The 27,975-nt window shown below is 39.5% G+C and overlaps 3 protein-coding genes across 3 annotated transcripts in view; 2 read left to right on the top strand and 1 right to left on the bottom strand.

Moving 5' to 3' along the window:
• LOC134292216 (uncharacterized) overlaps window positions 1-19,407 on the top strand; it is a 352,332-nt gene extending 332,925 nt beyond the window's left edge. Inside the window, exon 2 of the mRNA XM_062861190.1 lies at window positions 15,932-19,407. The gene's annotated coding sequence lies outside the window, so the exon portion shown is untranslated. The remainder of the gene's footprint in view (window positions 1-15,931) is intronic.
• Window positions 1-27,975, top strand: part of LOC115268851 (uncharacterized) — a 118,128-nt gene that overhangs the window by 61,177 nt on the left and 28,976 nt on the right. The gene's annotated exons all lie outside the window — the stretch shown is intronic.
• LOC115268852 (uncharacterized) lies at window positions 20,034-27,003 on the bottom strand. Its single transcript, XM_062861195.1, has 2 exons — window positions 25,219-27,003; window positions 20,034-20,385 (listed from the first exon to the last, which is right to left on the bottom strand). The coding sequence occupies exon 1, from the start codon at window positions 27,001-27,003 to the stop codon at window positions 25,597-25,599; it is 1,407 nt and encodes a 468-aa protein (XP_062717179.1). The 3' UTR covers window positions 20,034-20,385; window positions 25,219-25,596.

Below are 27,975 nucleotides of genomic sequence, written 5' to 3'. Positions count from 1 at the left end.
CTGACAGTCCCCGGCGGTGCATCTGCATTATTCCGACAGAGAAGTCCCCGACGAAAGGCGTTCTCCCGTTACCGCCCGTGTGCAATTTAGCACAATGACTTCACGCACACTACTCGGATACTCCCCGGCAGTGGATCTACCCTACTCCGACAGAGAGTTCCTCGACGTAGGAAGTTCTCCCGAATACCGACCGAGAGCCAGTTAGCTCCACACCTTATTCGCTCACGACACCCGACTGCGGATCTGTCACACGCTTGACCGAACTACTACGCTTACTCCGGATGGTCCCTTCGATCATTCATTTGCTGCTCTCGCCACTTCCGCTGGAGAAATGACATCATCTTTATTACCGCGGAGTTCACCGCGTTCCAGCTGGCTTCGTCACGGCACATTCTATCCACGATGTTATCGGCACTTATACCAGCACCGCAGATTTCTGTGATCTCACTACGTTCCACGGCAAAACGTGGGCACTCAAAGACGACGTGCTCCGATGTTTGTTCGACATCTCCGCACTCAGGGCAGAACGGCGACCCTCGTGTCCGAACCGGTGCAGGTATTTCTTGAAGCAGCCATAACCTGACATGAATTGCGTCAGATAAAAATTGACTTCCCCTTGAGTTCCGTTTACCCATTCTGCCAAATTTGGAATAAGGCGGTGGGTCCACCTTCCCTTCGCTGTGGTATTCCACTCGTGTTGCCACTTCGCTATCGTGACGACCCACGCTGCATTCCGAGCTCCTTTTGTGCCCCTGGCCTCGTAACACTCTTTGTCCTCTTCTAGAACGAAGGCGATTGGAACCATCCCGGCAATCACGCACACCGCATCCGATGATATCGTGCGATAGGCGATCGCCACTCGCATGGCCATCAGTCTGTACGTGCTGCAGAGCTGAGCGCGATTTCTCTTCGTTTTCGTTGCGGTCGCCCAAGCTGGACCAGCGTACCTTAGAATCGATGTAGACACGCTAGCTAGTAACCGCTTCTTGCTACTGCTGATTGCTGAGTTATTTGGCATGATCCTCGCCAATGCCATGATCGCTTTTGTAGCTTTCCCGCATGCATAATCGACATGGCTGTTGAAATTTAGCCGGTCGTCGATCATTTCGCCGAGAGGCTTCAACTCCCGCTTAGAGACTATGACATGTTCCCCTACTGTGATGGCAGCCTTCTGTACCACCTTGCAGTTACTGATCAGCACCAGCTCCGTTTTCTGGTGGGCTATAGATAGTTTCTTCCCCTGCATCCAGTACTCAACAGCGTCTACCGCCGCCGTAGCAAGTATCTCCACTGCTTCTAAAGACTTGCCAACTACCACCAACGTGATGTCTCCGCAAACCCAACGATTTTGACGCCTGTCGGTAGCTCCAATGCCAGTGCCCCGTTGTACATTGCGTTCCACAACGTCAGACCAAGGATAGACCCCTGTGGACCCCTTTATGGCTCTACATCCGCACTGGGACTTGGCCTGCCTCACTTAAACTTAGTGTTCTTTGAGCACTACCACAGTTATTTAATTGAAGGGCTTTCTTTGCCTGCCATTGCATGAATTTGTATATTGTGAGGCAAGTACAATGATACACTATGCCAAGGGAGTCGAGAAAATTTTCCCGACCGGAACGGGAATCGAACCCGCCGTCTCCGGATTGGCGATCCATAGCCTTAACCACTAGGCTAACTAGAGACCCCAACGCCCGCACATATCGTAACTTGTATGGTAGCACAGGGTTCGGTTGTCAAAGTAGTCGCTGAGATTCCTACAGAGGTAGTCTGGGACCTTCATCTCGTGCGATGGCTTCCCAATTTGCGCTGTTAAATGCATTTTTCACATCGACTGTGACGATGGCACAGAAGCGGTTACCCCGTCGTTTTTTCGTCCTCGCTTTGTCAGCTGTAGCAACAACTATCTGGATGGCATCTATCGTCGACTTCCTTCTTCGGAATCCGAATTGCATCTCCGCAGACCCTGTTCTCCTTCTGTGAAAGCCGTGAGTCTATTGAGGATGACTTTTTCCAGTAGCTTTCCTTGCGTATCCAGCAAGCATATCGGCCGGAACGAACTTGGTTCACCAGGAGGCTTGCCTGGTTTCGGTAGCAATACCAGTTTTTGTCTCTTCCACTGATACGGAAAACGTCCCTCGTCCAAACAGATCTGCAGAGATGTCCGGGACATGTCTGGGTTGGCCTCGATAGCTGTTCTCAGTGCTATGTTGGGAATAGCATCCGAGCCAGGCGCCTTCTTGACCTTCATCTTCTTGGCCGCTGCTATGCGCTCATCGTTGGTGATACTCGCTCGCTCCTCTCCTGCATGGTCGTATGATGTCGGCGACCAAATCGTAGGTTCGTGTTGAGGGAACAATTCTTCGACAATCACTCTTAGCTTCTCTGGACATGTTTCTGGGGGCACCGCTGGGTCACTGATTTTGGTCATCGCCACTCTATATACGTCTCCCCATGGGTTTGCATTCGCATCACGGCACAATTCCATGAAGCTCGTTTTCTTGCTCCGCTTGATCTCCTCCATCAAAGCAGTTTTCGCAGCTCGCAGCACTACTCTTCGCGCTTCTCTCTCATCGTCGGTTCTGGTTCTTTGCATTCGCCTCCTGGCTTTGAGGCATTTTCTTTTTCCGGAGATCGTGGATCGCTTCACTCCACCAGTATGCAGGACGACGTCTGTGGCTCGGCTCGATCTTCCTAGGCATGGTTGTGTCGCATGCTCTCACTAGCGCTGCCGTTAACTCCTCGGGCGTCAGATCCGATCCCAGATCTTCTCTTCTGAGAGCTTCGATGAAGAAATCCTAGTTGAACTGCTTCGTCTTCCACATTCGATCGGGAGGTTGCCTTCCTGTCCGTGTACTCCGTGACCGCACTCCAATCCTATACCGGACCTGGTGGTCGCTGTGAGTGTATCCGTCGCAAACCCTCCATTTCATAATTCCCGCGAGCACGAGGCTACAGAAGGTGACGTCGATAATCGATTCTCGACCATCCCTTCGGTAGGTGCTGATGCTTCCTGTTGGCCAAGTCTACGTCGAGTTTTGCTAGTGCTTCTAGCAGTGCACGACCTTTTGGGATGGTGAAGCGGCTGCCCCACTCAATTGCCCAGGCGTTAAAGTCGCCGGCAATTACGACCGGTCGCCGATCGGCTAGCTCGCCGGTTAGCTCATCTAGCATCTGGTTGAACTGTTCTACTGTCCATCGAGGGGGTGCGTAGCGGTTACCAACAAAAACTCCATCGATTTTGGTGATCATGAAGCCTTCGTTTGCCTGGTACGCTACTTCCTGGATGGGATACTTTCCCATCGTCCAAATAGCAGCTGTCTTCGCCTTATCCGCGATCCAGTTGCCGTCTCCAGCTGGTATACGATACGGCTCAGAAAGAATAGCCACATCGCACTTCGACTCTGATACGGATTGCCACAGTAACTGCTGTGCTGTGTCGCAGTAGTTGAGGTTTAGTTGAGTTACCTCCACTGCGGATTAGTACCTGTCGTCTGCTTGAAGGCCTGGCATCTGGGGCCTCCTGTTGCGACTGTGTCTGTTGCGACTTTTGTCGACACAAAACAGACATCTCTGTTCGTTGTTGCAGTCTTTGCGCCTTGTGATCTTCCTGACCGCACCACCTGCACAGCTTACTTCTGTCAATTCCTTTGCAGATCCGCGCCAGGTGGCCGTATTCTAGACACCTGTTACACCCTTCCGGTCGCTTGGAGAATCTCACTGGGCATATTGAACAACCGACTTTGATTTTTCCGATTGTCATCGCTTTGTTGGCTGCGTCTACTGGGAGTTTTATCGACGCTGCCTGCGTTCCAAACGGTCCCATTCTCAAGCGTACGTAGACATAACCGATCCTGCCCAAATTTGGCACACTTATTTGGGTCCTGAAATGGGATCAAAAAAGCTTTGATCTGATGGGATACCATTGAATTTTTCATTTTTCCATATAAACGATGACCCACTCTAATGTATAGCTATAACTGGTACACTGAGCCTATCTGAAAACATCGATTTGCAAGGCATTTTTTTTCTGTCACAAATTTTCTCGCGATTTTTTTTTTCTAATTCTGATTTCTGAATTCTGTAGTGTTGGGCTGTGATAAGGTTATCGGTGTTAAACAATAATTCAATAAGTGCAAAGTTTGGAATAAAACCCCAAACAGTGTGGGTTTTTTTTCGGTAAAAGTGCCTACGAACTTGCTACGAACACTGATGTGATTCGGGTGAACAATTTCCGTATCCTTCAGTAATTGTCGACGATAAAAAAGAAGGAGGAAAAGGAAGATCCAAGTGCCGTCCAGGAGATGATGCGCTTCATGCAAGAAAAGTGGAAAAAGTTTATAAGGAAGAGCTCAAGGTGATCTTGCTGGAATGGCACAAGCGAGTGAACATCCTACGATCATCGTGACGCAAAGCATTGTTTTGATTTCTACGCACTTCTTCCCGGCGACCGGAAAGGGCAAGCGGTGTTTCTTCGATGAAATTGGTGAGAATGTTCCTTTTGGATTTACTTCTTTTTAATCAATTCACGGGAAGTGTGCTTCTTGAAATGCATTTGTATTTTCTGAACATTTTATTGACTTCTAGCATTACTAATTAATGCATTGATAAGTAGAGGACAAATATTTACTATGCCGATTTGCATTAAATTAAGATGGGCTATTATCGCGGGACCATGGGACCATAAGATTTTAGTTTATTTTCAGAGAGCGAGTAAAGGCGCTTAAGCCTAGGCACTAGGGCCAGGACACGAACCAAATACCCGTGTCCCATCCCAGGAAGGACCAAGGGGTGACATTAACCTTCTTAGCATCGTCACCCTCACCGATTTTCACTGTATTTTACTATTTCATAAACTGAGCGGTTGGTACGAGATGTCCCCACTCATTATTTTTATCGTTGAATTAAAAACGCTGCACAGTAGGCCTGGCCGCTTTAATGCTTGCAATGCATCTCCGATGTACTGCAATCATTAATAATGACAAGAAAAATGATGGAAGTAGTCGTTTCTATCATTTTCCAGGATTCTTTCAATGATTGGCTGTGTATGTGTAGACTAGACTAGACTAGACTAGTGAAAACATCGATTTGCAAGTCGCCTTAGGACCACTCAAATCGTAAAGTTTTATATATTCCAAATACATTTATAAAATGTTTACTAGTAGCTCGTGTTTACTCAGTTGGATATGGATCATATATGAATGCGGAACAAATCTTATTTTTATTACTTAAAAGGTGACCCATCTTGCCGCGCAAAATCGATCACTTTTTAAAACTGCTTGTTTAACATCAGAGGCGTCTCGTCGGCGTGTTCAACCTGTTCATTGCACAGGTATTCGATTTGAAAGAAAATAATCTAGAATCATTTTACTCTACCAGCCTGCAATTTAAATTTTACCTAAAGAATGTGGATTAAATTTTATATTAACACAGAAACTCAAAAAATATAATTCTCAAAATATATATATTTCTACAAGATTTTAATACATTATGCATCCCTATTGGAACACAAAATCGAGGGATAACCGTACCATCCATCCCACTACTAGAAAACAGTCGCCCAGCCACCCACCGTGAAGCGGCCGAGAAGCAAAACAAGCACACCACACCGTAGTGTTCAACTTCTTCTGTTGAACTGGTTGAACTAGCTCTCATATAAAAACGCCCCAACACACTGCAATAGGTCGGATGTTCATATACGACTGGAGGTGTAAGTGTATGGGATCAACTAAAGATACTATAAGCAAAGATACGAAGTGTGATGATTGTTGTTGTCGATGATGATCATCCAATCATGACGATGATGCCGACGAGCAATGCTTTAAAGCACGTTTGACAGGTCTCCTGCTCGATTGGAATGACATTGACAGAAAATTTGGAATTCCAATTGGAACATTTCGTGTCTTTGCATATAGTGTCTTTAGGATCAACCCATTCTACGAGAGACATTAGTGCCATTTACACTTATCAATAAGTTGATTCAACCAAGAGGTTCAATCTTTCCTTCAACTTCATCAAGAAACACAATTTGATGGAAATATTGCTAAATGTATTGCATGCATTTTTATTGAGGAAAACATGGATGATAATGTTGAATCTTGATGTAAATACTGACCAACCTGCAAAAGCGAGGATTGAGGTTGGTGATCATAATATGATATTATCCTCAATACTTCCCTTCCGAAACCACCACTATCATCCAGTTTGACCAAACCATCAAGATCATCCAAGTTCGTCAAACTTTCCTCTCGACTTGTTTGATTCGATCAATCCAGCAGTGCAAAAGAGTCAGCAGATTGAGCGAAAGAGATAGCAATTCACCAATGTTCAGCGCGCGGTTCACGGCGTTCATGGTGGCCAGTTCAATTGAATTTTATAGAATGCTTTGAAAGCAAATTTCTAGAAATAAATTGTCACGTTTTTGCTTTGTAAATAAAATAAAGACTTGATCATTAGAAAAGTGAAAATTTCGATATTTCGCTTGCTTATTCAATTCCAATAATGATTATGAAAAAATATTTTTTTGATAGTTTTGGTCATTTACCACGCCATATTCGATTTTTTTCATAAACTCATATCTATTGAACCCAATCTCGCCGATTAGCATGATGAATTGTTAAATAGTGGATCTATTTACTAATTCATCATGTTATTTTTCCTAGTGTCTTGAGAAGGTTAATGTTTCTTAATTTCTAACACAAGATATGAACTTCTATCGTTGGGGGCAGTCCATTAATTACGTAAGGGAAATTTTGCTATTTTTCTACACCCCCTCCTCCCTTGTAAGATTTTTTGTATGGAAAGCCAAATATTTTTGTATGGCGCGTAAGATTTCTCAAACCCCCCCTCCCCCTATAAACCCTTACGTAATTAATGGACAGCCCCTTGAATCAAAATATTTCATACAAAATGGAGCTTAAACAATAATTGGGTTCTTTAGGGGTATCTAGATTATTGCATAATCGGAATCTCCGTCCAAAAATTAGTCGAAATCCAAAATTTCATCATTTTAGGTGCCCGGGAACTAATTTTTAAATTCATTTTAAGTTTGTATGGGGATTTTTTTTTTGTTCGGGGCGAACTGTCACTTTATCGATTGAACTGTCATTCTATCCACGGAAATTAAAACTGTTTTGTTTATTTAACCATCAAAACAAAGGAATCGGAACGCAATAAAATCACGTTATACTCAGAAAAATGAGCTCTTTCGATTAGGCTAAAGAAAAAGGGAATATTTAATTCACTAAACAACCCAATTATTAACAGTTAGGTTCGAACAAGTTTTGATTTTTGCTAAAGTCATAGTAAATATGTAAAGCAAAATAGGTTTAGAAAACAAAGGCTGATAAGAGGTTAATGCCATATTGATTTGTTTGATTCGTCTATAATTTAAAATGTTTGCTTTATCCGTTATTATTGTTCCGTCGGAGGAACAGCATAGGACCGGTAGCTCGATGGGAAGGAAGGGAACTTAGCCTTCGGAAAGGCTGTGGCTTCCACTGGGGAGGAAAAGACGGTTGTACACTAAAACTACTTAACTAGCTGTGGTAAAAATGGCCGATCCGAAAGTTCCTCGAGGAGAATGGCCTTTGGGACGAGTTGTGAAAGTGTATACCGGGGACGATGGTCTTGTGCGCTATGCAGATGTGCGGACCCAGAATACTACACTGCGTCGACCTGTAACGAAGTTGGCAGTTATTGAAGGTTTAGATTGAGTAGTTTGTATGTTAGTATGACGTCGGTCTAAAAACGAGGGGGAGAAAATGTAAGTTACTACGCCACACGGTAGAGAAAATAAGTCAACATTGTAGAATTGGCCAACTATAATTCTCGAAGAAAATAATCCTACTTTCTCAAATTGACCAACCATGATTCTTTGTAGAGAAAAAGACAAAATAAAAAGGTTAGAATTTGTTGAACACCAAACACGCAAGTTGTGTAGTTTTTCTTACTCCGTTCATTCTCCGAATGTTCCGGGGTTTCCGGGTCAATTCCTCATTTCCCGTGAAGCGAGAATTTAGGAATCGACACTAGCTATATTTCTTCTCTTCGGTGTGTACAGTTCTGTGGTTGAATGAAGACTGTTTTCTTGTTGCGCGCGCACTCTTCAAAGGCTGGGTAGAAACTGCCTTGGGGAAGGAAATTTCCTTGCATGCGCTGCGTTGTGGTGATGGTGGAATATTCCGTACATAGGCTATGGTACGATGGTTCGGGCGTCGTCAGCTGCTAGCACATAAGGACATGCCGTTCAGGCGTGATTGGTTGGTCAGTCGATCCTCGTGCATGCTCGATCACGTTGTCGCTCGGTCGGTGGGACAGGCACACAAACGACGTGGTGTGTGTAAGGATGATAGGGTGGTTGTTAGTGGGGTTGAAGCCGTAAATTACTCGCGGCGACTCGAGGTTAGTTTGGTTGGGGAGATGAGGACTAAAGACACTATATGCAAAGACACGAAATGTTCCAATTGGAATTCCAGATTTTCTGTCAATGTCATTCCAATCGAGCAGGAGACCTGTCAAACGTGCTTTAAAGCATTGCTCGTCGGCATCATCGTCATGATTGGATGATCATCATCGACAACAACAATCATCACACTTCGTATCTTTGCTTATAGTATCTTTAATGAGGACAAATTCTAAATGGGTCTTCGCGTTGGGAGCGAACAATCATTAATATAGGTTTCTCTATAGCTAGATTGGTAAGGGAACGTTCAAAAATTACGTCCAACATTTGGGGGGGGGGGGGTTCTGGAAAAGTGTGACAGTACGTGTATTGGGTATAGGAAAAGTGCGTGACAAAGGGGGGAGGGGGGGTCTAGAAATCCAGAAAAACGATGGACGTAATATTTGAATCTTCCCTAACTGAACGATAATTAAATTATATGTCCTGAGAGTGGCTTTGGGTATTTTTGGCAGTTTTTCTCTCTTTGCCATGCCATAAGGGGTTTTTGTCGTCCGAATAGCTTGAAACACTTTGATTGGCAAAGATGTGACGCCAAGTTGAGGTTTACCAGACTTTAGATGACACCCCATGACGAAGAGAACAAATCTGTCGAAAATATACTGAGTTTCCCTATATAGTTCTAGCATTTATACTAAAGGCACTAGCAAACCGCATATGCGTTAGTGGAAATAAAAGATGTGATATAAAACATGATAAACCAATGTTAAATATTAAACATTATTCCTAAATAATGTAATGAAAATTTACGATGCGCAACTTACTTGAACTTGAAAATATTTATTTGGCAGCGCTTTCTTGTTTCCTTTACCATCATTTCATCAATAGGGGAGACTGGGGAGACTTGATCCCTTTTTCTTAATTTACCTGAAACTTTAAGAAAAAACACAAAACTAGATCCGATTTCCGTACAAAATGGCATTTAAACATCTATTGCAAGTTAATACACAACAGAAGGCCTTTAAATTATTGTTAAAGTTTTCAAAACTGTGTTTTTATGGAGGCATGTCTTATGATATATTTTTCAAAAATGGGTGACACTTGATCCCCCTTCGAGCACATGGTTTATTTTAAGGGACAATAATTCCAGAGTCTTCCTATTCATTTTCTTTTCGAGTTATCTTGTATTTTCGATGAATATGGAGTGTTTGAAATTGTAATATTTCCTTAAATTTTTAAGGATATGCCGTATTTTCAAAATGGGGAGACTTGATCCCCCTTTTCTTGGTTTGTACTAAAGTTATAATTATCCGACACATTTTATCGTTGAACAGACTATAATTCCAAGTAAATAGATGCTTCCGAATAGAATTTTATTTTTCACATGTATAATGTGTGTGTAATCCTCGAGGGATCAAGTCTCCCCATGTCACTGTTGTGCATACTAAGCTGAATAATTTAAAATATCTTAACAACAGCCTTATTTGGATAAATAAGTTTGAAAATATTTTATTTAAACTATGTGCTGTAAAATTTTGATAGGATTTGGTTCAATTTTCACAAAGTTATTGAGATTTTTTGGAATCGCCTAAAAGATTTCTGAAGGACTGAAAACAAACCATCAGCCGTTAAAAAATAATGCAATGTACAATCGAAATCACTAGTAGCCAAAACATAGTCGTATGTCCAGGAGTAGTTTTGGAAAAATTATGCTAGAAGAAAAATGTTTTTGATTCCGAGCAAATATGGGGGGAACAAGTCTCCCCAGGGATCAAGTCTCCTCAGTCTCCCCTAATTATTTCTTTCTCAAGGATTATTGATGAAATCACGAAGATCAAACCAAGTATCAATCCAATATCTTCGACATTGCCCCTTTCCAGAGAAATGGGTCTAGCCGAGTTTTGAACAGAGAGAAAATCTCCCGGCAGTATGAGAGAAGGGAGAGAAGTTAATGCATAAAGAGGAAAAAAATGTAGCATACGTGCACAGCTAGCAAAGCAAAGCCTTTTATTGATTGGTGGTGGTTGATTTTCAGTCCTACCAAACCCAATGCGGAAGATAATGTATACAATGCATTTCTGTCAAATTTTGTTTTGTTTTTTTTTTGAATAAATGTGAATGGAAAACATTGTTTCTTCTTCTAAGCTTTACCATTTTTACACATTCAAACATATTATACATATTTTTTATTACGAAATATTTTTGGACAGCCCATGGGATGGGACTTTAAATACCTTCAGCGCCGTCTTGCTGAATTACCTTTATATTTCGACATTACACAAAATTACTACTGAAGGGTGTTTTTTGTCAGAAGAGCGATTCCAAGCAACAGCATCAAAATTAAGGAAATTTTTTAATTCATGATTTTCTATTGAACTGAAACTTTGCACAGTTTTTCAGTTCCATCTAAATCGCCATTTTCCGATATCAAATTATTATGTTGAATCACGACTAACTTTTCAAAAGGGTGTATGTGAAAATGGTTCAAAAATATTCAAAAATCTGCACAGCCAAAACGGTTCGTTCGATTGCTATGAATTTTTCAGCAAAGTTAGATAACTAAATGGTGATTCCTAAGAAAATATACACTGTGAAAAAACATCTTTTTTAACATTAAAAAATATCATTTTTGTCACAAAAACTCAAATATCTCAAAACCCTATCTTTTTATCAACGTAATTTATTTAGGGAAAACGGTCCATTGTATTAGCAATCTATTATAAAAATTTGGTGATGGTAAACTCATAAATAAAAAAGTTATAACATTTCAAACATTTCACAATTTTCACATTTGGTAATTTTTTTTTTCTGTGTAAATTATTTCGATCAGAAATCGCAGTTTGATGATGATTTTTTATTATGTATTATGTATATTATATGTACAGTAATGTTCCGATTTTATCACGCCCTCCGCGCATTAGTCGTTTATTCATTAATTTGCTGTTACATTTGAGGACAAGTGTTTTCCCTCTTCTTCAAGATGAATGTTGAAAGCGTGTTTTGCAACGTTAAAATATTGAAATGGGTATAGATGTTGAAGTATATTTCAAAGCATTTTTGAAAAGGGGCGTGATTAAATTGTTTAAACAGATGTCCCTGATGGTACGGTGGCATGACTCTCTGCACTTAGCACTTCTTGCAATTTCTCAGTTGTTGTCGTTTTCGAACTTCCTGCGCCCTGCTTTACCGATGATATACAGATGGCTCGTTTGTCAAAGTCTAGACGGCGGGACGTTCAAATGCGTAAATTTGTATTCAATTTGGGCATAACCAGTCTCTTTCAGTTTATCTATGGTGCTTTCGGTGAGATTTCGTAACTCTTTTGAACATTTTTTTTTAAGACCTTTGAGAAAGCGACTGTTCATGTTGTACGTTAGATTATAATAAACAAAATCACTTATAAGTTTTAACTGACTAGTTTGGTGTTGTTTGCTTGGCCGAAGAAAAAAATTACAATAAAGTTTTAAATATCCATAGCGGTAGTCCCTGGCCAAGATCACAGGGTTCGACGGTATTAAAGCGAAGGATGTTAATTGTAATTCTTGTAATGAAAATATCACCTTTAACACTTTAATGCGCCTCCAACGGTTCATTGCGAACCGGCTGCTACAGATGGAGTATGGCTGATTTATCAGAAATGCTCGATAAACAGGAGGGACCTGCTGGGGCCTAGTAGTTTCTATACCCAGAAAACAGTTCTGGTCTGTTGAGTCTGGGAAGGTTTCGAGAGTCGTTGTGAATCATAATGCAATTTTTTGTGTTTTGTGACGAGTCTCGGAATCTTTTTTGAGTCAGCAGACTTTGAACTGTTTCCTGGGCTTCCCACTATTCGGTTAATTTTAACAAATACACTATACAAATACAAATTTAATTCAAATATGAAATAATTAGTAGTATCTCGCGTATTCAATTTGCTAATACATAGTTCTCAACATTTGATGTGCTTTCGTGATTCAATTTTCTCTATAATTTTCAATATCAATTTAAAATAACTAAGTAACTAATAGTGGGAAGTGCAGCATTTAACAGTGCTTGCTTATAGATTCGAAGCTAACGTGTGATCAAGACGAAATCGACAAAAACTGACTACTTCGACTTTGACTAACGTAGACTATTTATGACAAATTAGATTTTTCGACTGAGTGTATGAAAGGTTTTCTTTAATATGGACTTATTTGGACCGATGCTGATAGTGCTGATAGGGATGTGGACGAAAGACAACTTTCAAAGATAATAAAAACAATACTAAAATGAGGATCAACGAAAATGGACATAACAAACACATCGACTATCTATCAGATCATAGGCACACCAAAGATTACTGAATTATAGGGCACAGCATAAATATGAACAATAACATTCTTTAAAGCTTGACATGACAAAAAAAACTAATACAAAATTGACCATATGACAAAACCGAAACTTTCACACCTTCTACCGTAACCTTCTGAGTCAGTACGCAACAGTGTCTTACTGGACGACATGTTCCGTGCACGGCTGGTGAACTGCTTCTGAAGGATTACGTACTCTATCCTATCCAAAGGCCTAGTGAACTGTCGTTGTCCGCGCAAACGCGAGACGCTTGTGTGTACAGTGATGGGAGAGGTTTCTACGTCCGTCGGCGTGCCGCTAGGAAACTTTCAAAAAAAAAAAAAAAAAAAAAAAAAATATCCATAGCGGTAGTACTTTTTTTTGCTTTTGCGTGTGCATTGTCATGGTATGTATACAGACAAACAAACGTAACACTGACGAAATTTTCATTGACCACGCCTTTAACGATCATTTTGAATCTTGGTCGTGGCTTTCATAACCAGAAGAGTGCCCATCGTTTTTCTTTGCGTTTGACGTTTTACACTAGCGCCTTCTGATGACGATATTGCACAACGCAGTGTTTCATGAAACATTTCCACCAGGTGGTGGTAGTGTGAACTGGGCGATGGATTTTCACGAAAATTGTTCTAGGCGTTTCGTCTGTTTGTCTGTGGTATGTACCTCTCATGTATTTGTTGTTGTTGAAGTTACTCGCATTCTTCCGATCATAAAGTCTGTTCTCTAAGAGGTAATTTTTTTTGCAGATCAACTAGATGTATACGCGTACATATAAAACTTTTATTATGCAGCTTTCGTCTTAAAAATAAGTTTAATTCCATTTTTCAACACTATCAAGGGATTTTTTCACCAGTCATGTACAATAAAAAGTATGACACTCTCAATATTTTTGATCACAACACTGGATCGCGTCTAAGTTTCAAATAAATACTATAGTAATTATGAATAATCAAACAAAAATATCATGAAAACAACTTGTTTAATTCAGGCGGTAGCCTTTACAATAAAATCAGCATCAAAATATAATTCTCGAAATAATTTACACAGAAAAAAAATTTTTTTTGTTACTAAATGTAAAAATTGTGAAATGTTTGAAATGTCATAACTTTTTTGTTTATCAGTTTACCATCACCAAAATTTTATGGTAGATAGCTGATTAAATGGGCCATTATCCCTAAAAAATTGACGATGGTAAAAAGATAGGGTTTTGAGATATTTGAGTTTTTGTGACAAAGATCGTATTTTTTTAAAGTAAAAAATGAAATTTTTTACAGTGTATATTTTCTAAGGAATCATCATTTAGTTATCTAACTTTGCCGAAAAATTCATAACAATCGAACAATCCGTTTTTGCTGTACAGCTTTTAGAATATTTTTGAACTATTTTCGCATACACCCTTTTGAAAAGTTAGTCGTGAGTGAATATGAAGGTTTGATATCGAAAAATGGCGATTTAGATGAAATTGAAAAACTGTGCAAAGTTTCAGATATTTTTGAAATGGTCGCTCAGGATCGACTGACATGACTCCGTGGAATTCCTCAGAAGGGGCAACGCAAGTAAGCCACCATAATTTGCAAACTATGAATTAATTTTTAATCAGTATTAACGAGATTTTTAGCATTAGGCTAGTTCATCTCGGGACCCACGCTTTATTTCCCTTACGAAGGAAGAACTCACACTTTGTAAATTTGTCGGGAGTGGGATTCGATCCCAGGTCATCGGCGTGATAGTCACGTGATTTAACCATCACACCAGGTCCGCTCCACGAATTATTAATTAACTGGTGTTAGAGACCGGCAAAGCACCAGTAATTTTTTTAGCAAAGTTCGGTGGGACACCAACCGACTTATAAGATTACATAAAAAAAGTTGTGAACTGTTTATTACCACTAATGCATTGTAATCGTTGGATTCATTACATTTAAATAAAAAATCTTGGGGAAAATACTTCTGCATACATTGTTTCTTTTGTTCGATGATTTATTACATCTGAATTCAGTTTTCTTTTTTGTATGTATTATACATTTCAATAGCTGTTTATTTAACTTTAAAAAAAATATATGTATGGCAACACGGCAATGATGATGCTCTCGATCACGCGCTGCTGCATTGAAAGGATGATAGGTTGATCTGGAGGGAAAATATTGAACCAATCAATTGATCCATGGAATAATTTGACCCATGGTTTGAGCAATCTTCGAGAGGATTGATGTAAAATTTTTGGAGGTGGGGAAATATTGAAGAGAAACTTGAAGTAAAATGCGCTATGGAGGGGAAATATTGCTGCGTGGTTGATCAAACGGAAGATAGGGGAAAAGTTGAATGATTGATATCAATCTATTTTTGAACAATATCATACCTTCAATGTTTCCATAAAACGGCCAACTATTGATCAATATATGCATCGTGTGACTGGCGCTATTGCGAGCTTTCAATGCGCGTGGCTTGCGCACCAACCAACCAAGCGTGTTGGCTGGGAAGTGCCTACTACGAAGCTAATTGTGCTTTCATTTGGCGACCATTGTGTAATCTACATAAATACCTAACTGCATGTTAAATGCAGTTCTTATTAAACATGTCCTAGCCGGGCTAGTTTGTATTGGACAACATACATTTAATTATATTCTGTTTCGCGACTGCAAGATTTTTCAAGAAAAATATAGCTGGATCAGTTTATTTTCAACTACAATAGGGTATTGGTTCCCTCATTAAGCATTAGGTGCCAGCCAGAGTGGACGCGTCACGCGGCGCGGCGCGGTGCAATGCGGCATTTGACAGGTCGCGCGTCGACGCGTGGCAGAACTCCGTTCATTAGAATACAGGGAAAACAATCATAACATGCCAGAGTGCGCGCGGAACGATGCGAAGCGGAAAGCGTTTAGCCGCGCGACGCACGACAAAACAGTGCATGCACTGTTTTTGATGCGGAAGTCATGCGATTCGCGCGGATAATTTTGTATTTTTGTGTGGATTTCGTCCGTTTTTACAAAGTCATGGCGCTACGAAATTGTTTTTCAAATGTATTCAAATGTGAATGTAAAATATATTAACATGAATAATATCACATGTTTATTATCCGGTGGCGTCTCGTAACCTCACTTTTCACCTATTTTGCGAATCAAAATAAGTAATTCCTTCAAATTTATGACTAAAGACTTAACGGAAATAATCGAAATCTCTGTCATTCTACATACATTACAAGCAGAGCTTTCACATTACCCCTACCCATGTTTCATGCACAAAAACGGTTGGCACCCTCTCGATTATTTTACTATCTCAAAGTATTCTACTAGGGCTGTAAGCTTAAAAAATAATTTCAAAATAAAAAATATACTATTTTTGAGTTACCAACTCAATGAATTGCTGTTTAAAAATAAACGAAGGAGTGCCATTTTTTACGTATACAACCCTGTGGTAGCTCTGACTGCAAGCTCACTTGTTCATAAAATTTCAAAATTTGTACCTGTAGGGCGGGTAGATTTGAGGTTAGGAAATCACCATTATCCCAAATGTATACCTCTTCTGAATCATCTGAAATAAATAGCAGTTGAAGGTAAATTTAGATAAATGGTTCATTTTTAATTTTAGGTTGAGCACAATAATCACATATCTCCTGGAAATCTTTCATCAGATAACTCTAGAAAACTGTTGAAATGTTATGGTTTTTAAACCGATAGAGAGGATACAGCTCACTTTGATTGTGTGCTACTGGTTGTCAAGGCGAACCTGTAACAAACTGTCTCTGCAACCAGAGTTAGAAATTATACATTGATGGTGTGAAGTGTTCCAATATCTAAAAAATCTTATCAAAACTTCTCACCGTTTGTTGTAATTTGAAAGATAAAATAATTATGGTGAGTTTGATAAAATAATCTATATAAATAAAATAGTTATGGTCAGTATTTATGTGCAAAGGTGGCGGAAATTATGAAAACTTTTCAGTTTGCTTTACGAACAGACGCTTTGCACCGCGTTCACTGTGGCTATCAAGCCGCGTTGGAAGCCGCGTCAAAAACGCGCCGCACCGCGTCGCGTCGCGTGACGCGTCCACTCTGGCCGCAGCCTTAAGCTACCGTTTTTATCCTACTCAGAATAAAAGATTGAAGCACTGTTTGCTTGTTTCTTATATTTGTATTTTTTGGATGTGAGCAAAAAGAATGAAATAAATCAGTGCTGTAATAGTTTGTATTCAAATTGAATGGATTTGTACGCGTAAGATTACTAATGGCACCCTGACACCCCAGTCGCTTAATTTTCAATTCAACTTAACCAAATAAACCCAGATTATCATAAGGATTAGATTAGATTTTCAGAATATTTTTTTATTTTTAACTAAAAAATTAGTTTCATGATTGTATGTTTCGTCAAACATGTCATACGGACATTCAAGCACAGCGACATGGTGTCCATGTGGTGACGGATTAATTCCTATATTTTGTTGTTTGACGAAAGTTTTCTTCCGATTGTATGTACCATGAAAAGCTCAAACGACTGACGTTGGTGATCGAACGGGCACGAATTTATTTTGGCACCAACAAATCTGAGATTTGGTGATTATTCAGAAAGTGAACCACTTTCAGTTTTGGAATACATATTAAATATGTACAAATTTTGTTATTCTCAATATGTACTGCATAAATACCAGTTCTCTTCCAGAAGTGTGTCGAATACCAATTTCGAATTTATTCCCAATGTTGAACAGGTCCCCCATTAGACCACGCGTCGCCTCTGTTTAACATCATATTTTGTATTTATTGAACTTTTATCGACTTTTAGCATAGCTAACTAGTGTATTAAAGAGTAACGGACGAATACAAACCAATACGATTTGTATTTACAAAGTTATGGTGATCCATCCTTAGGTGACCCATCTTGCCCCGCCCCACCCTACACTATACAAATACAAATTTAATTCAAATATGAAATTATTAGTAGTATTCAATTTGCGTATTCAATTTGCTAATACATAGTTCTCAACATTTGATGTGCTCTCGTGATTCTATTTTCTCTATAATTTTCAATATCAATTTAAAATAACTAAGAAACTAATAGTGGGAAGTGCAGCAGTTAACAGTGCTTGCTTAGAGATTCGAAGCTAACGTGTGATCAAGACGAAATCGACAAAAACTGACTACTTCGACTTTGACTAACGTAGACTATTTATGACAAATTAGATATTTTTACATTTTTTGACTGAGTGTATGAAAGGTTTTCTTTAAGCTGATAGTGCTAGGGATGTGGACGAAAGACAACTTTCAAAGATAATAAAAACAATACTAAAATGAGGATCAACGAAAATGGACATAACAAACACATCGACTATCTAACAGATCAAAGGCACACCAAAGATTACTGAATTATAGCAGGGCACAGCATAAATATGAACATTCTTTAAACCTTGACATGACAAAAAAAAAAACAAATACAAAATCGACCATATGACAAAACCGAAACTTTCACACCTTCTACCGTAACCTTCTGAGTCAGTACGCAACAGTGTCTTACTGGACGACATGTTCCGTGCACGGCTGGTGAACTGCTTCTGAAGGATTACGTTCTCTATCCTTTCCAAAGGCCTAGAGAAGTGTCGTTGTCCGCGCAAACGCGAGACTCTTGTGCGCACAGTGATGGGAGAGGTTTCTACTAAAGACACTGTATGCTAAAGACACGAAATCTGATGATTGTTGCTGTTGATGATGATTGTCGCGTCATGACGATTATGCTGTCGAGCAATGCTTTTAAATCGCGTTTGACAGGTCTCCTGCTCGATTGGAATAACATTGACAGCAAATTTGGAATTCCAATTGGAACATTTCGTGTCTTTGCATATAGTGTCTTTAGTTTCTACGTCCGTCGGCGTGCCGCTAGGAACCTTTCGAAAAAAAAAATAAAAAAAATAAATATATATATATATTATTATATCCTTTCCAATATATATATATATATAAGCTAGAAATCACAAGAATCTCGAATCTCGATCAAACTCACAAACTAGTGATTCTAAACCATACAAACACCTCTGCTAAACAGAATAATGAAGGATCCTGGTGATGCTATTACTTACTTCTGGAATAGAACATCAATCATTCTCAGGAAGGTCGACAAAGTGCCAATTTTGGCAAGACAATGTTCGACCAAATTCAAGATTTGAATTCGTTCTTCTTAGTTAAGTTTTGCTGGACGTTTGAAACAATGCAATTTTATTTCGTGATCAATAAACATTTTGTTTCGTCCAGCGGTTGACTAGGCCCTACGTTGTGTTATTTTACTCCCGGGGGACAAGAGGAATAATGACGAACTACTTCTTACTGCTGCTTCAGGTATATTTGCACCACAGAGAGGCAGTGCTCCTGCTCTGTGGTGGTACGATTCTTACAACTAATTACACATGAAATCAGCTGCCGCTTTTATAGTCGGCAGCGATAGTACGGGCAACAAGATAACAGTGCGATTAGCTTGCAGGCTAGCTCCACGCAGCCCAGTTTGACTGTGACAATAGTCGCTGGGCTGCTTGCTGCTAGCAGTAGAATAAAGATGCGTAAACCACTGCTGCTACTGAGGGCGCCTAGACCACTTATATTCGAATCGAATAGGACATTTCGGCGAAGTACTAGATTTGTAGTAATGAGCTGAATTTTAGTATGGTGAGAAGGTCAATTCTCCGTTTCTGTAATAAAATGGTGCAAAAAGCGTGGGTATTATGATTCCTTGCCTAATTTGATGCTTGTTGGGTTATCTTCGGATTACCAACTCCTAAGAGCAAACGTCGGGTATCTTGGCCGTTAGCTTTAAGCCAAAATAGATATATATTTAGAAAAAAATCTTTGCAGTGTATGAGGACTTACATTTTTGGTTGACCGATATAATAAGGAAGGTGTGGGTCGCACAGGTAACACGCTGATAACCGTATGCCTACAGAATAACTTTATGTAAGTTTCAAACAATTATGGGCCAATAAATACAACTTACTACTAAGCACATAGGAAAAAAACCGTATTATTTCAATAATTCACCGTACGGTTTTACGAATAAGGATTAGAAAAAGGTATAATTTTGCTGGATTTACAACACTTCAAAGTCTAACGATGTTCACGATGACGAAGTTGTTTTTACGAATCCCCGATGACAATTGGCATGACAATTCGTCACAAACGTCAGAATCATCGAGCGTTGCTGTCAGATGGAGCGTCACGTTCGACAGCGTTGCTGCGACGAGGGGTCCCGTCGGCACATACCCCCGCCCGTAAACCTTGGTAGTTTAGTCTGTGAGAATCTTTCTCTGTAATGATTATTCAACAACTGTATTCATTATTTGTATACACTTTATTACCGATACTTCAATATAACATACAATGATTCACACTCTAGACAACAATAACAACATCTCCACATATGACAGATACTCAATGTAAACATACACGCTAAACGTAATAGAGTAATACAATAATTTATTATGTGCATACCACAAGGTACCACATCTCGTTTTTTCTCCAGATCCGCAGCAAGGTCACTCCACGTTGTTTCGCTTATAGTCTCCTCAGTTTATAAACGTCTCGCTTCAGTCTCACATCAAAATTAGAAGTACAGTCATCCATTTGGTCATCCATCTCTGCTCGGCATTTTGGTAAATTACTTGGCCGTTACTTGTGGTTGTACCTAAAAAGAAATATTATTTTGACCCAAATATTTTCCCAAATCCCAAAATATTTTTAATACTGAGTGTCAAGCTAAATATTAACTTTGCTGATGAATTATTTAAATTGCTTTCCTCTTCTCAAATGTTTTCAATGACAGCTAGCATGCAAACATTGTATACTGCCCACTGATTTTTTTTGACATGTCCTTTCATAGAAGAATCTCATTCAAAAGGTATGTATATTCAGATTATGATTCAGACATTTTTTTTAACTAATATGTCGGAACACTGCACGAATGTTACAGTGGAAAAATTATCAATATCCATTAACTCGTTTTCGATCCAAAGTGTCCAAGTGTCATACAAACACTATTTTATTTTATGTTTTTTTTTGGCGAACTTTGCTGGAACTCGTTTCTTGTTCAGAATATATTCAGAAGTTTGGCTTAACAGATTTTGTTTTCTAAATATCGAAGGGATTGATACTTTTTTTAAATCAAATCACGATTTTGAAAAACGTCACTTGTCCAAAGCAATATTTGTAATACTAGTTTTAGCTAAATAGTAATTTGAAAACTTGAAAACATCCATTTTTTTAATTAAATTTTATATATATTGTTCACAAAACTCGCACCCGCACTAGCTGTTTGAAAGTATAGTAGAATATTAATATTCATTCTTTTTTTTCATGTTGTAATCCTATAATTATCTCAAATTCTTAATACATACATCATTGTCGCAGTACCAAATCGAAGTCACGCATTTAAGCACATGCAAAGTTGCAGTTGTGACGTAAATTTGAACCGGTTGCTGGTATTGCGCATCATTAAGCTACTTAAGAGCTGAAATTAGCACTAATCTAAATCGAGTTGCTATGTTTATAAGTAGGTTAAACATCAATTTTCACCCCGCCTGTCACTTCGGCTTCCAACCGTAAACGTAATGATAGTAGCCAATTATTATATACAAAGCAATTTTCTCCAGATAACAAAATAAATCGATATTCTTATTGGAGCACTTTTCGACGGTTCACCTATATAGGTGTCCACGGTTTTAGGAACCATGTTTCCGATAATTCCGGAATTCTTATGATTTACCATTTACCTTTCAAACTGAATGAGTTTATTTTTACGGTTTGGTCGTTCAATAGGTTTACATTCTACGATGCATATTTTCCCTCATTAACTGGTGATTCGTGCTGAATCAAACCTATTTTAACATTACAAAACCAAAAATTTGTTCCTTTGATGTCGCTCTTTTGGGTTCTGAACTGTAGGACTTATTTTAATGGTGTACCTCCAAAATATTGCAAAAGCACCTCAACATGTTATGTTCTCACTCTAGATACCTAATGAAGCTATTTCAACAAGCCTTTTCCAAATTATTCGCATTCAATGTACCGTCAAAATTTAGAACTTTTTATCTTTAAGTAACTTTGATTTTCTACATATGCCTATCATACTGATAATATTCTCAGTTCGTTGGATCGGACTAGAATATTCTGCATTATTGCAAAGCTCAATCATCTGTCTATCATATCACTTATTTCACATTTTTTCGATGAAATACATCCTCATATTTTTTTTGTTAACGACTACAAGTCTGACGTAGTGCACACTGACCATGATTGTCTGTGTCATGATGGCCCTTACGCTTGCCTCTACGATTCATTTCTTTGTACTGAAACAATTTAAAGCACGTTTTTATTCAAATTTTCAATGAACTCATAACACAAATATCACTTATACATGTACACGCATTTTTATTGGTAAAAATCCATGAATTTGATATATAAATTTTATTTATACACACATATTCGTTTTCCACGCTGGATCACACATAAAATCGATGGACCTTATATAAACTATGTGTATCTACACATGAATAGGGTTATCTATGACAAATTGCAAAAATCTATGTGAGCGACACATGCATACAATATTTGCAGATTTTTCAGTGTATGAAATCTAAAAATTCAAACAAGGTAACATGTTAGTAATGGTACCTGTTTGCATTAATAAGCTCGACTGAAAAACAAACCTCATAATCCAGCTTTCATTAGATAGGGGTAGGCGGGGCAATATGGACACCCTAAGGTTTTTGCCAACTTTACCTGGCAAGATGTCAAAAAAGTTTAGTTTTTTGGTACATGTATCCTTTTAAAGTCTATTTAGCATCTATTGCATAAGAATGCTCACGAAGAAAAATGATTTATCCACTTCAAAACATGTTATGAAAAATGTTAGTTTTTCATGACCGTCTTCAAGCATACGGGGCAGAATGGACACCCCCACGGGGCAATATGGACACCATGGGACTTTTACGAATTTCGTACATTATTTACACCTATAAAGTCATTTCATTACAAAACAACTATTATGGATGAATAATACGCCGAAGTAGTTCATTTTTGTTCAGGTTATTTAAATTCAGGCTGTTTTGGATAAAGCTTCGATTTTGTCGGCATGTACAGCTGTGCCTAGAACAACTATTTTCCACTGTTGTCGTTTTTTGACCAATTTGTTTCACCCTATGTCTACTATAGTGAACATTTCCACGAAAATATACTGAAATCGAAGAATTTGGTTGGTTTGTGATTTAGGTTACATTTTTCCCTTGCCGCCTCTTTCAAAAAGGTGAGTGTCCATTTCGCCCCGGCAGCAGAAGATAGTTCCAAACTTGATTTTTGATATAATAAAGAAGAAAATATAAACATGTTAAGCATGTAGATACAGCAAAACTACTTGCATGTGTTCTAGAAATATCAGGTTTTAATCGACCTGCAATAAATTAATTACCAAATCTTATGTTAGATGGTGTGAAAATTATAATTTCCATGCACAAAAAACGGAGGACGCAGCTTTTTCGTGTAAAATCAAGTATAATTTTAATTTCGAATGTTTCTTTCCTAAAACTACGTTTTAGACAAATAGACTATATTCTCCATTCATCAAAAGTTCAAAAAAGTTTGCATATTGCAAAATATTGAGGGTGTCCATTCTGCCCCGGGTGTCCATATTGCCCCGCCTACCCCTATATCTATTCCTGTAGTTACAGAAATGATTATCTTTTTTTATTCCAATATCTTGTGCTTTTGATATACTGTACGTTATTCTCCTCAATAATAGTTTCAATACTTCTTTAACTGATCAAAATTTGTCTCTTCCTATAAGGAAATTATTGCGCAGAATTTGTTGTTGAGCGTAATGCTGTACCTTGTTCTCTAACTTGTGCCACAGTTCTTGGCAAGATGGCCACTCATTAGCAAAAATGGCACTATATCCAGTGTTAGGCAATCATAAGTCAAAATGCCCCTCCTGACAACACATTCAATAGGTTATAAAGCGCTTTTTACTCGAATTCCTGAGACTTCTAGTTAAGCCGAAAAGTTTCATTTTTTATTGTTCGATTTTTTTAAATATCCAATTCAACTAGCCATTTGACTAGCATGATACTTAACAGGTTAGTGGTTAGCAACTGCTCTGAATATGTCGTCTAGCTTCAACGAATGCTTTAACTGTCAGTCAAAAATTCATATCTTGCAAACTACCAAGACAGTTTAATTATTCTCACACATTGATGTTAATTTTCTTGAAGTTACATTTTTAGTCTTGTAACAGGACAAAGCATTAGTTAAATCATGTCTTCATATTAATTTGGTTTCAAGAGCCAACCCTTTTTATGTCTCGTAGACTTATTATACTTTGCTGAGCAATGATAACTTCAATATATATCACCTGAGGTGGGTCCACAACAATCTCAGTATCAGCTCAGTTATAATCGCATTTGGAACATATTCAAATACTATTCGTTCCTGTTTTTCTAGTCACGCTCAGCCTAAAGTTTAGTTTTGTCTTTCGCCTTCTCAGCTGCCACTTATTGGTGTGAAATTTCATTTTGAATGGTTCAATTTAACTAAAAAGCCCAGATTGGAGTTCAAGAGAAATCGCTCAAGAAACTTCTAGAACGATTCCTGGCAGAAACTTTCTACGGTGACTGCCATTTGAACTGTCATTTTTTCGCAACTGCGTACTGCGATCGAAGAAAAAACGGTTTCTTGAATGATTCAGCCAAGCAATTTCCCATGCCTCAAGATAGGCCGAGAAATTCCTTCTGATCTGCAACAGCCCTTAAATCTGCGTTGGCTGGTAATCTGTTTCTTACGAAATTTACGACACTGTTGCGTTTTTAGTACTATAATTTTTAATAACACAATTCGCCTTAAACGGCTCTACAAAGAATCGACTATATCTGCCTTGCAGGTCTTACCGCCTTCAACGGCATTTCCACCTTCAACGGCTTTTTCCGCCTTCAACAGCTTTTCACTCTCCGACGGATCTTTCCGTTATCGACAGTTTTTCGCCTTAGTCGGCTCTTCTGCCTATAACATTTTTCCTGCTTTCCGCCTTCAACGGCTTTTCTATCTGTAATCATTTCCGCCTTTTACGGCTATTTCAAGAATGTCGCCTTCATTAGCTTGTATCGCCTTCATTGGCTTTCATCGCCTTCACTGGCTTTTAACAGCAACGGCAAAATTTGATTTCAAAATATTGTTTCACCTCTACGCCTTCCTCGGCCATCCGGTTAACAAATCAATACTTCATTCATCATTCAGCATTTAAGTCTAGATTTAGGACAACAACCCTATTCAACGAGTACCAATATCACAATCAACAAAACTTAGGTTTTCTTCACAGTTCTTTATTTCTTTATCTGACAATAGTGATTGTCATCGATTTGAACTAAACAATACCGATCACCATCAAAATCTCTCACAGGTTTATCATTGTCATTAGTCGAAGGTACAAATAGATCGTTTTATTCATATTGAACAGTTAGTACACAATATTTACCTTTTTGATTCCAATGTTGAAATTCAATCACAAGTCATCACCTGGAGGTCATCACCACTCTGCATGCACCACACACACACACCACTCATCTCTTTCTTTTTCCAGACAACACTTCCCGAACCGAAATTAAACTAATTTCACATGCACTGTTCACCGTTCTCGTCGCCAATGTGAGAATCTTTCTCTGTAATGATTATTCAACAACTGTATTCATTATTTGTATACACTTTATTACCGATACTTTAATATTTTTTTTTTTCTTTGAACTTGTCTTGACGACTGGCTAAGACCACTGGTTGGTCCATCTTGCCACCGTTGTTTTGTGTTTGAACGGGTCGTTTTTCCTTCCGGTTGTTTAATGTTTGGTGGTCGCATTCTTTAGATGTGGAGGTGGTTCCTTTTCAGGAACCGCACTACTTGCTTCAGTTCTTCTTCGCACTTTTCTTGTAAGATGTCTTCTAGTGGTTTCATGTACTCTAACACTGGGTAGTCAGCTCTGCTCTGGTTGTATCTTGGGCAATCGTATAGTATGTGTCGCAAATCCTCGGTTGTTTCGCACCATTCACACTGGTCGGTGTCCTCCCACCCCCACTGGTGCTTCCGGTCTTTGGTCAGACAGTGTCCGGATCTGATTCTATTGAGGACCTTGATTTCATCTGGGTTGAGCACCAGATCTTTGCTCCATATCTTCTTGTTTGGTCGCTGTTGTATTTTGTAATGCCATTTCCCTTTTTCGCTCGATTGTTCTTGGTACTTGGTTGTCCAGTTGTCCCACACTTCGCGGCTGCTTAGGATCAAAGCGTCGCTCATAGTGATTCCGTTGAAAAAGGACTGGGGTTCATTTGTTTTACTGACAGCTTCCTGGTCTGCTCTCTCGTTCCCGGCGATGCCCATATGGCTTGGAATCCACTGTATTTGGATGGAGCTCGCCCTGACTCCGCACAGTTCTTTGTAGATTTCGGCCTGGAGGTAGTTTTCCTCGAAGCATTTTTCGTTGAGCAGCATGTCACAGGCACTCCTTGAGTCGGTGAGGATCACTGATTTTATGTACCCCTTGCTCTTGATCAGCTCCACCGCCTTCAGGATGCCGAGCAGTTCAGCGTTCGTGATGGTGAAGTTGTTGTTGATTCCCTCGTGGATTACGCTGGAATCGGTTTCGTCGTAAACTGCGAAGGCTGTTCCCGATGGAGTTTTGGAGGCATCAGTGTATACCTTGTGGTGTTGTTTGTAGGTGGTTTCCATTGCATTTCGGAATAGTGCTCGCCAGATAGTTGGGTTTGCGTTGTCCTTCTTCGGCTGATCATTTGACAGTGTAGTTTTCACAATGTTGTCGAATTCCACTGTCGTAAAGTACCGCATTCGCATGAGGAACGGCACCTCTCGATCTGATGGCTGTATTTGGTACAGAAGATCAGCATGTTTGTCCGCCGTCTCCGTGAGATGTGACTCGTTCCCCATCTCTCTGTTCAAGGTTTCGCTGACAAATTTTAACAGGGGTGACCTGTACCACATAGTTCTTATGAGTTCTCTTTTAGTGAGTGTCTCGATTCTTTGTTCCATGGGAAGTTGCCCTGATTCAGCCAGCATGGCATGTATTGGGGTACTGGGGAGAAGGTTCATCGCCTTGCGAATATAGGCGTTCTGAACCACCCGTAGTTTGTTGAGGTTTGTAGGTGCTGCATTTCCATAGACTGAAGCCCCATACTCCATGCGGCTCCGGATCAGAGCGTTGCCTATTTTAATCAGGGTTTCCGGGTTCGCCCCACTAGACTTTCTTGACAGCATTTTCAACAGTCCTAATTTTTTGCTGGCCTTTTCTACCACAGAGTCGATGTGCTTTCTGTGTGAAAGATTCCTATCCAGGACGTAGCCAAGATATGGGTGTGTGTTGACGAGCTGGATGGGCACGCCCCGAGCTTTAATGTTTATGTGGTCCGTGCGTTTCCTGGTGAAGGGAATTACCGCTGATTTGTGCGGACTGACTTTAAGGCATCCAATTTCAGGAAAATTCGCTGGAGGAAGGCGTTACATCTTTCTGCCGCCTCTTCAACCGTATTTGCCGTTACTATTGCTGCAAAATCGTCCGCGAACTGGACCAGTTCTTCATCCTCCGATGAAAGCTCATGCAGTGATGCTGTGTACAGGTTAAACAGCAGCGGTGATAGCGGACATCCTTGTGGAAGGCCCTCAGATACTTCTATATCGATCGTGGTGGTCTCCGTCTTGAGCCTCAACTTGCGACTTCTCAGGTACTCATGCAGCCAGGAAACGAGTTTTTCGGGGATTTTTGCCTTTGTCAGAGTTTTTAGGAGGATACTGGTGTTCACCGAGTCGTATGCTTTGCTGACGTCCAGAAATATGACGAAGACTTCTTTTCCCTTCTCTTTCGCTCGGTGGATGGAGTTAACTACGAAGTTGATGCATGTGGAAGCCGACATGTGTTTCCTAAAGCCGAATGATCGCTCAGGAATCAGGTTCAGTATGGCAGCTATTTCAGCAAGCCTGTCCTTCACCACAGAGTTTATCAACTTTATTTCTATGTTCATCAGCGCAATGGGTCTTAGATTGTTTAGCTGGTTGGACCCTCCTGATTTTTTTCGGGATTGGCCTCACCTCCGTCAACCTTAACCTCCGATACTTTAATATAACATACAATGATTCACACTCTAGACAACAATAACAACATCTCCACATATGACAGATACTCAATGTAAACATACACGCTAAACGTAATAGAGTAATACAATAATTTATTAT

This window comes from Aedes albopictus, chromosome 3 (assembly GCF_035046485.1).
Source record: "Aedes albopictus strain Foshan chromosome 3, AalbF5, whole genome shotgun sequence".
Taxonomy (NCBI): domain Eukaryota; kingdom Metazoa; phylum Arthropoda; class Insecta; order Diptera; family Culicidae; genus Aedes; species Aedes albopictus.
The sequence above is the reverse complement of the archived record's forward strand: the minus strand, read 5'-3'. Positions and strand labels throughout refer to the sequence as shown.

What these genes read in the sequence shown, in the direction of transcription:
- LOC115268852 (XM_062861195.1), bottom strand. Translation starts at nt 27,003, where the DNA reads ATGCTGTCAAGAAAGTCTAGTGGGGCGAACCCGGAAACCCTGATTAAA.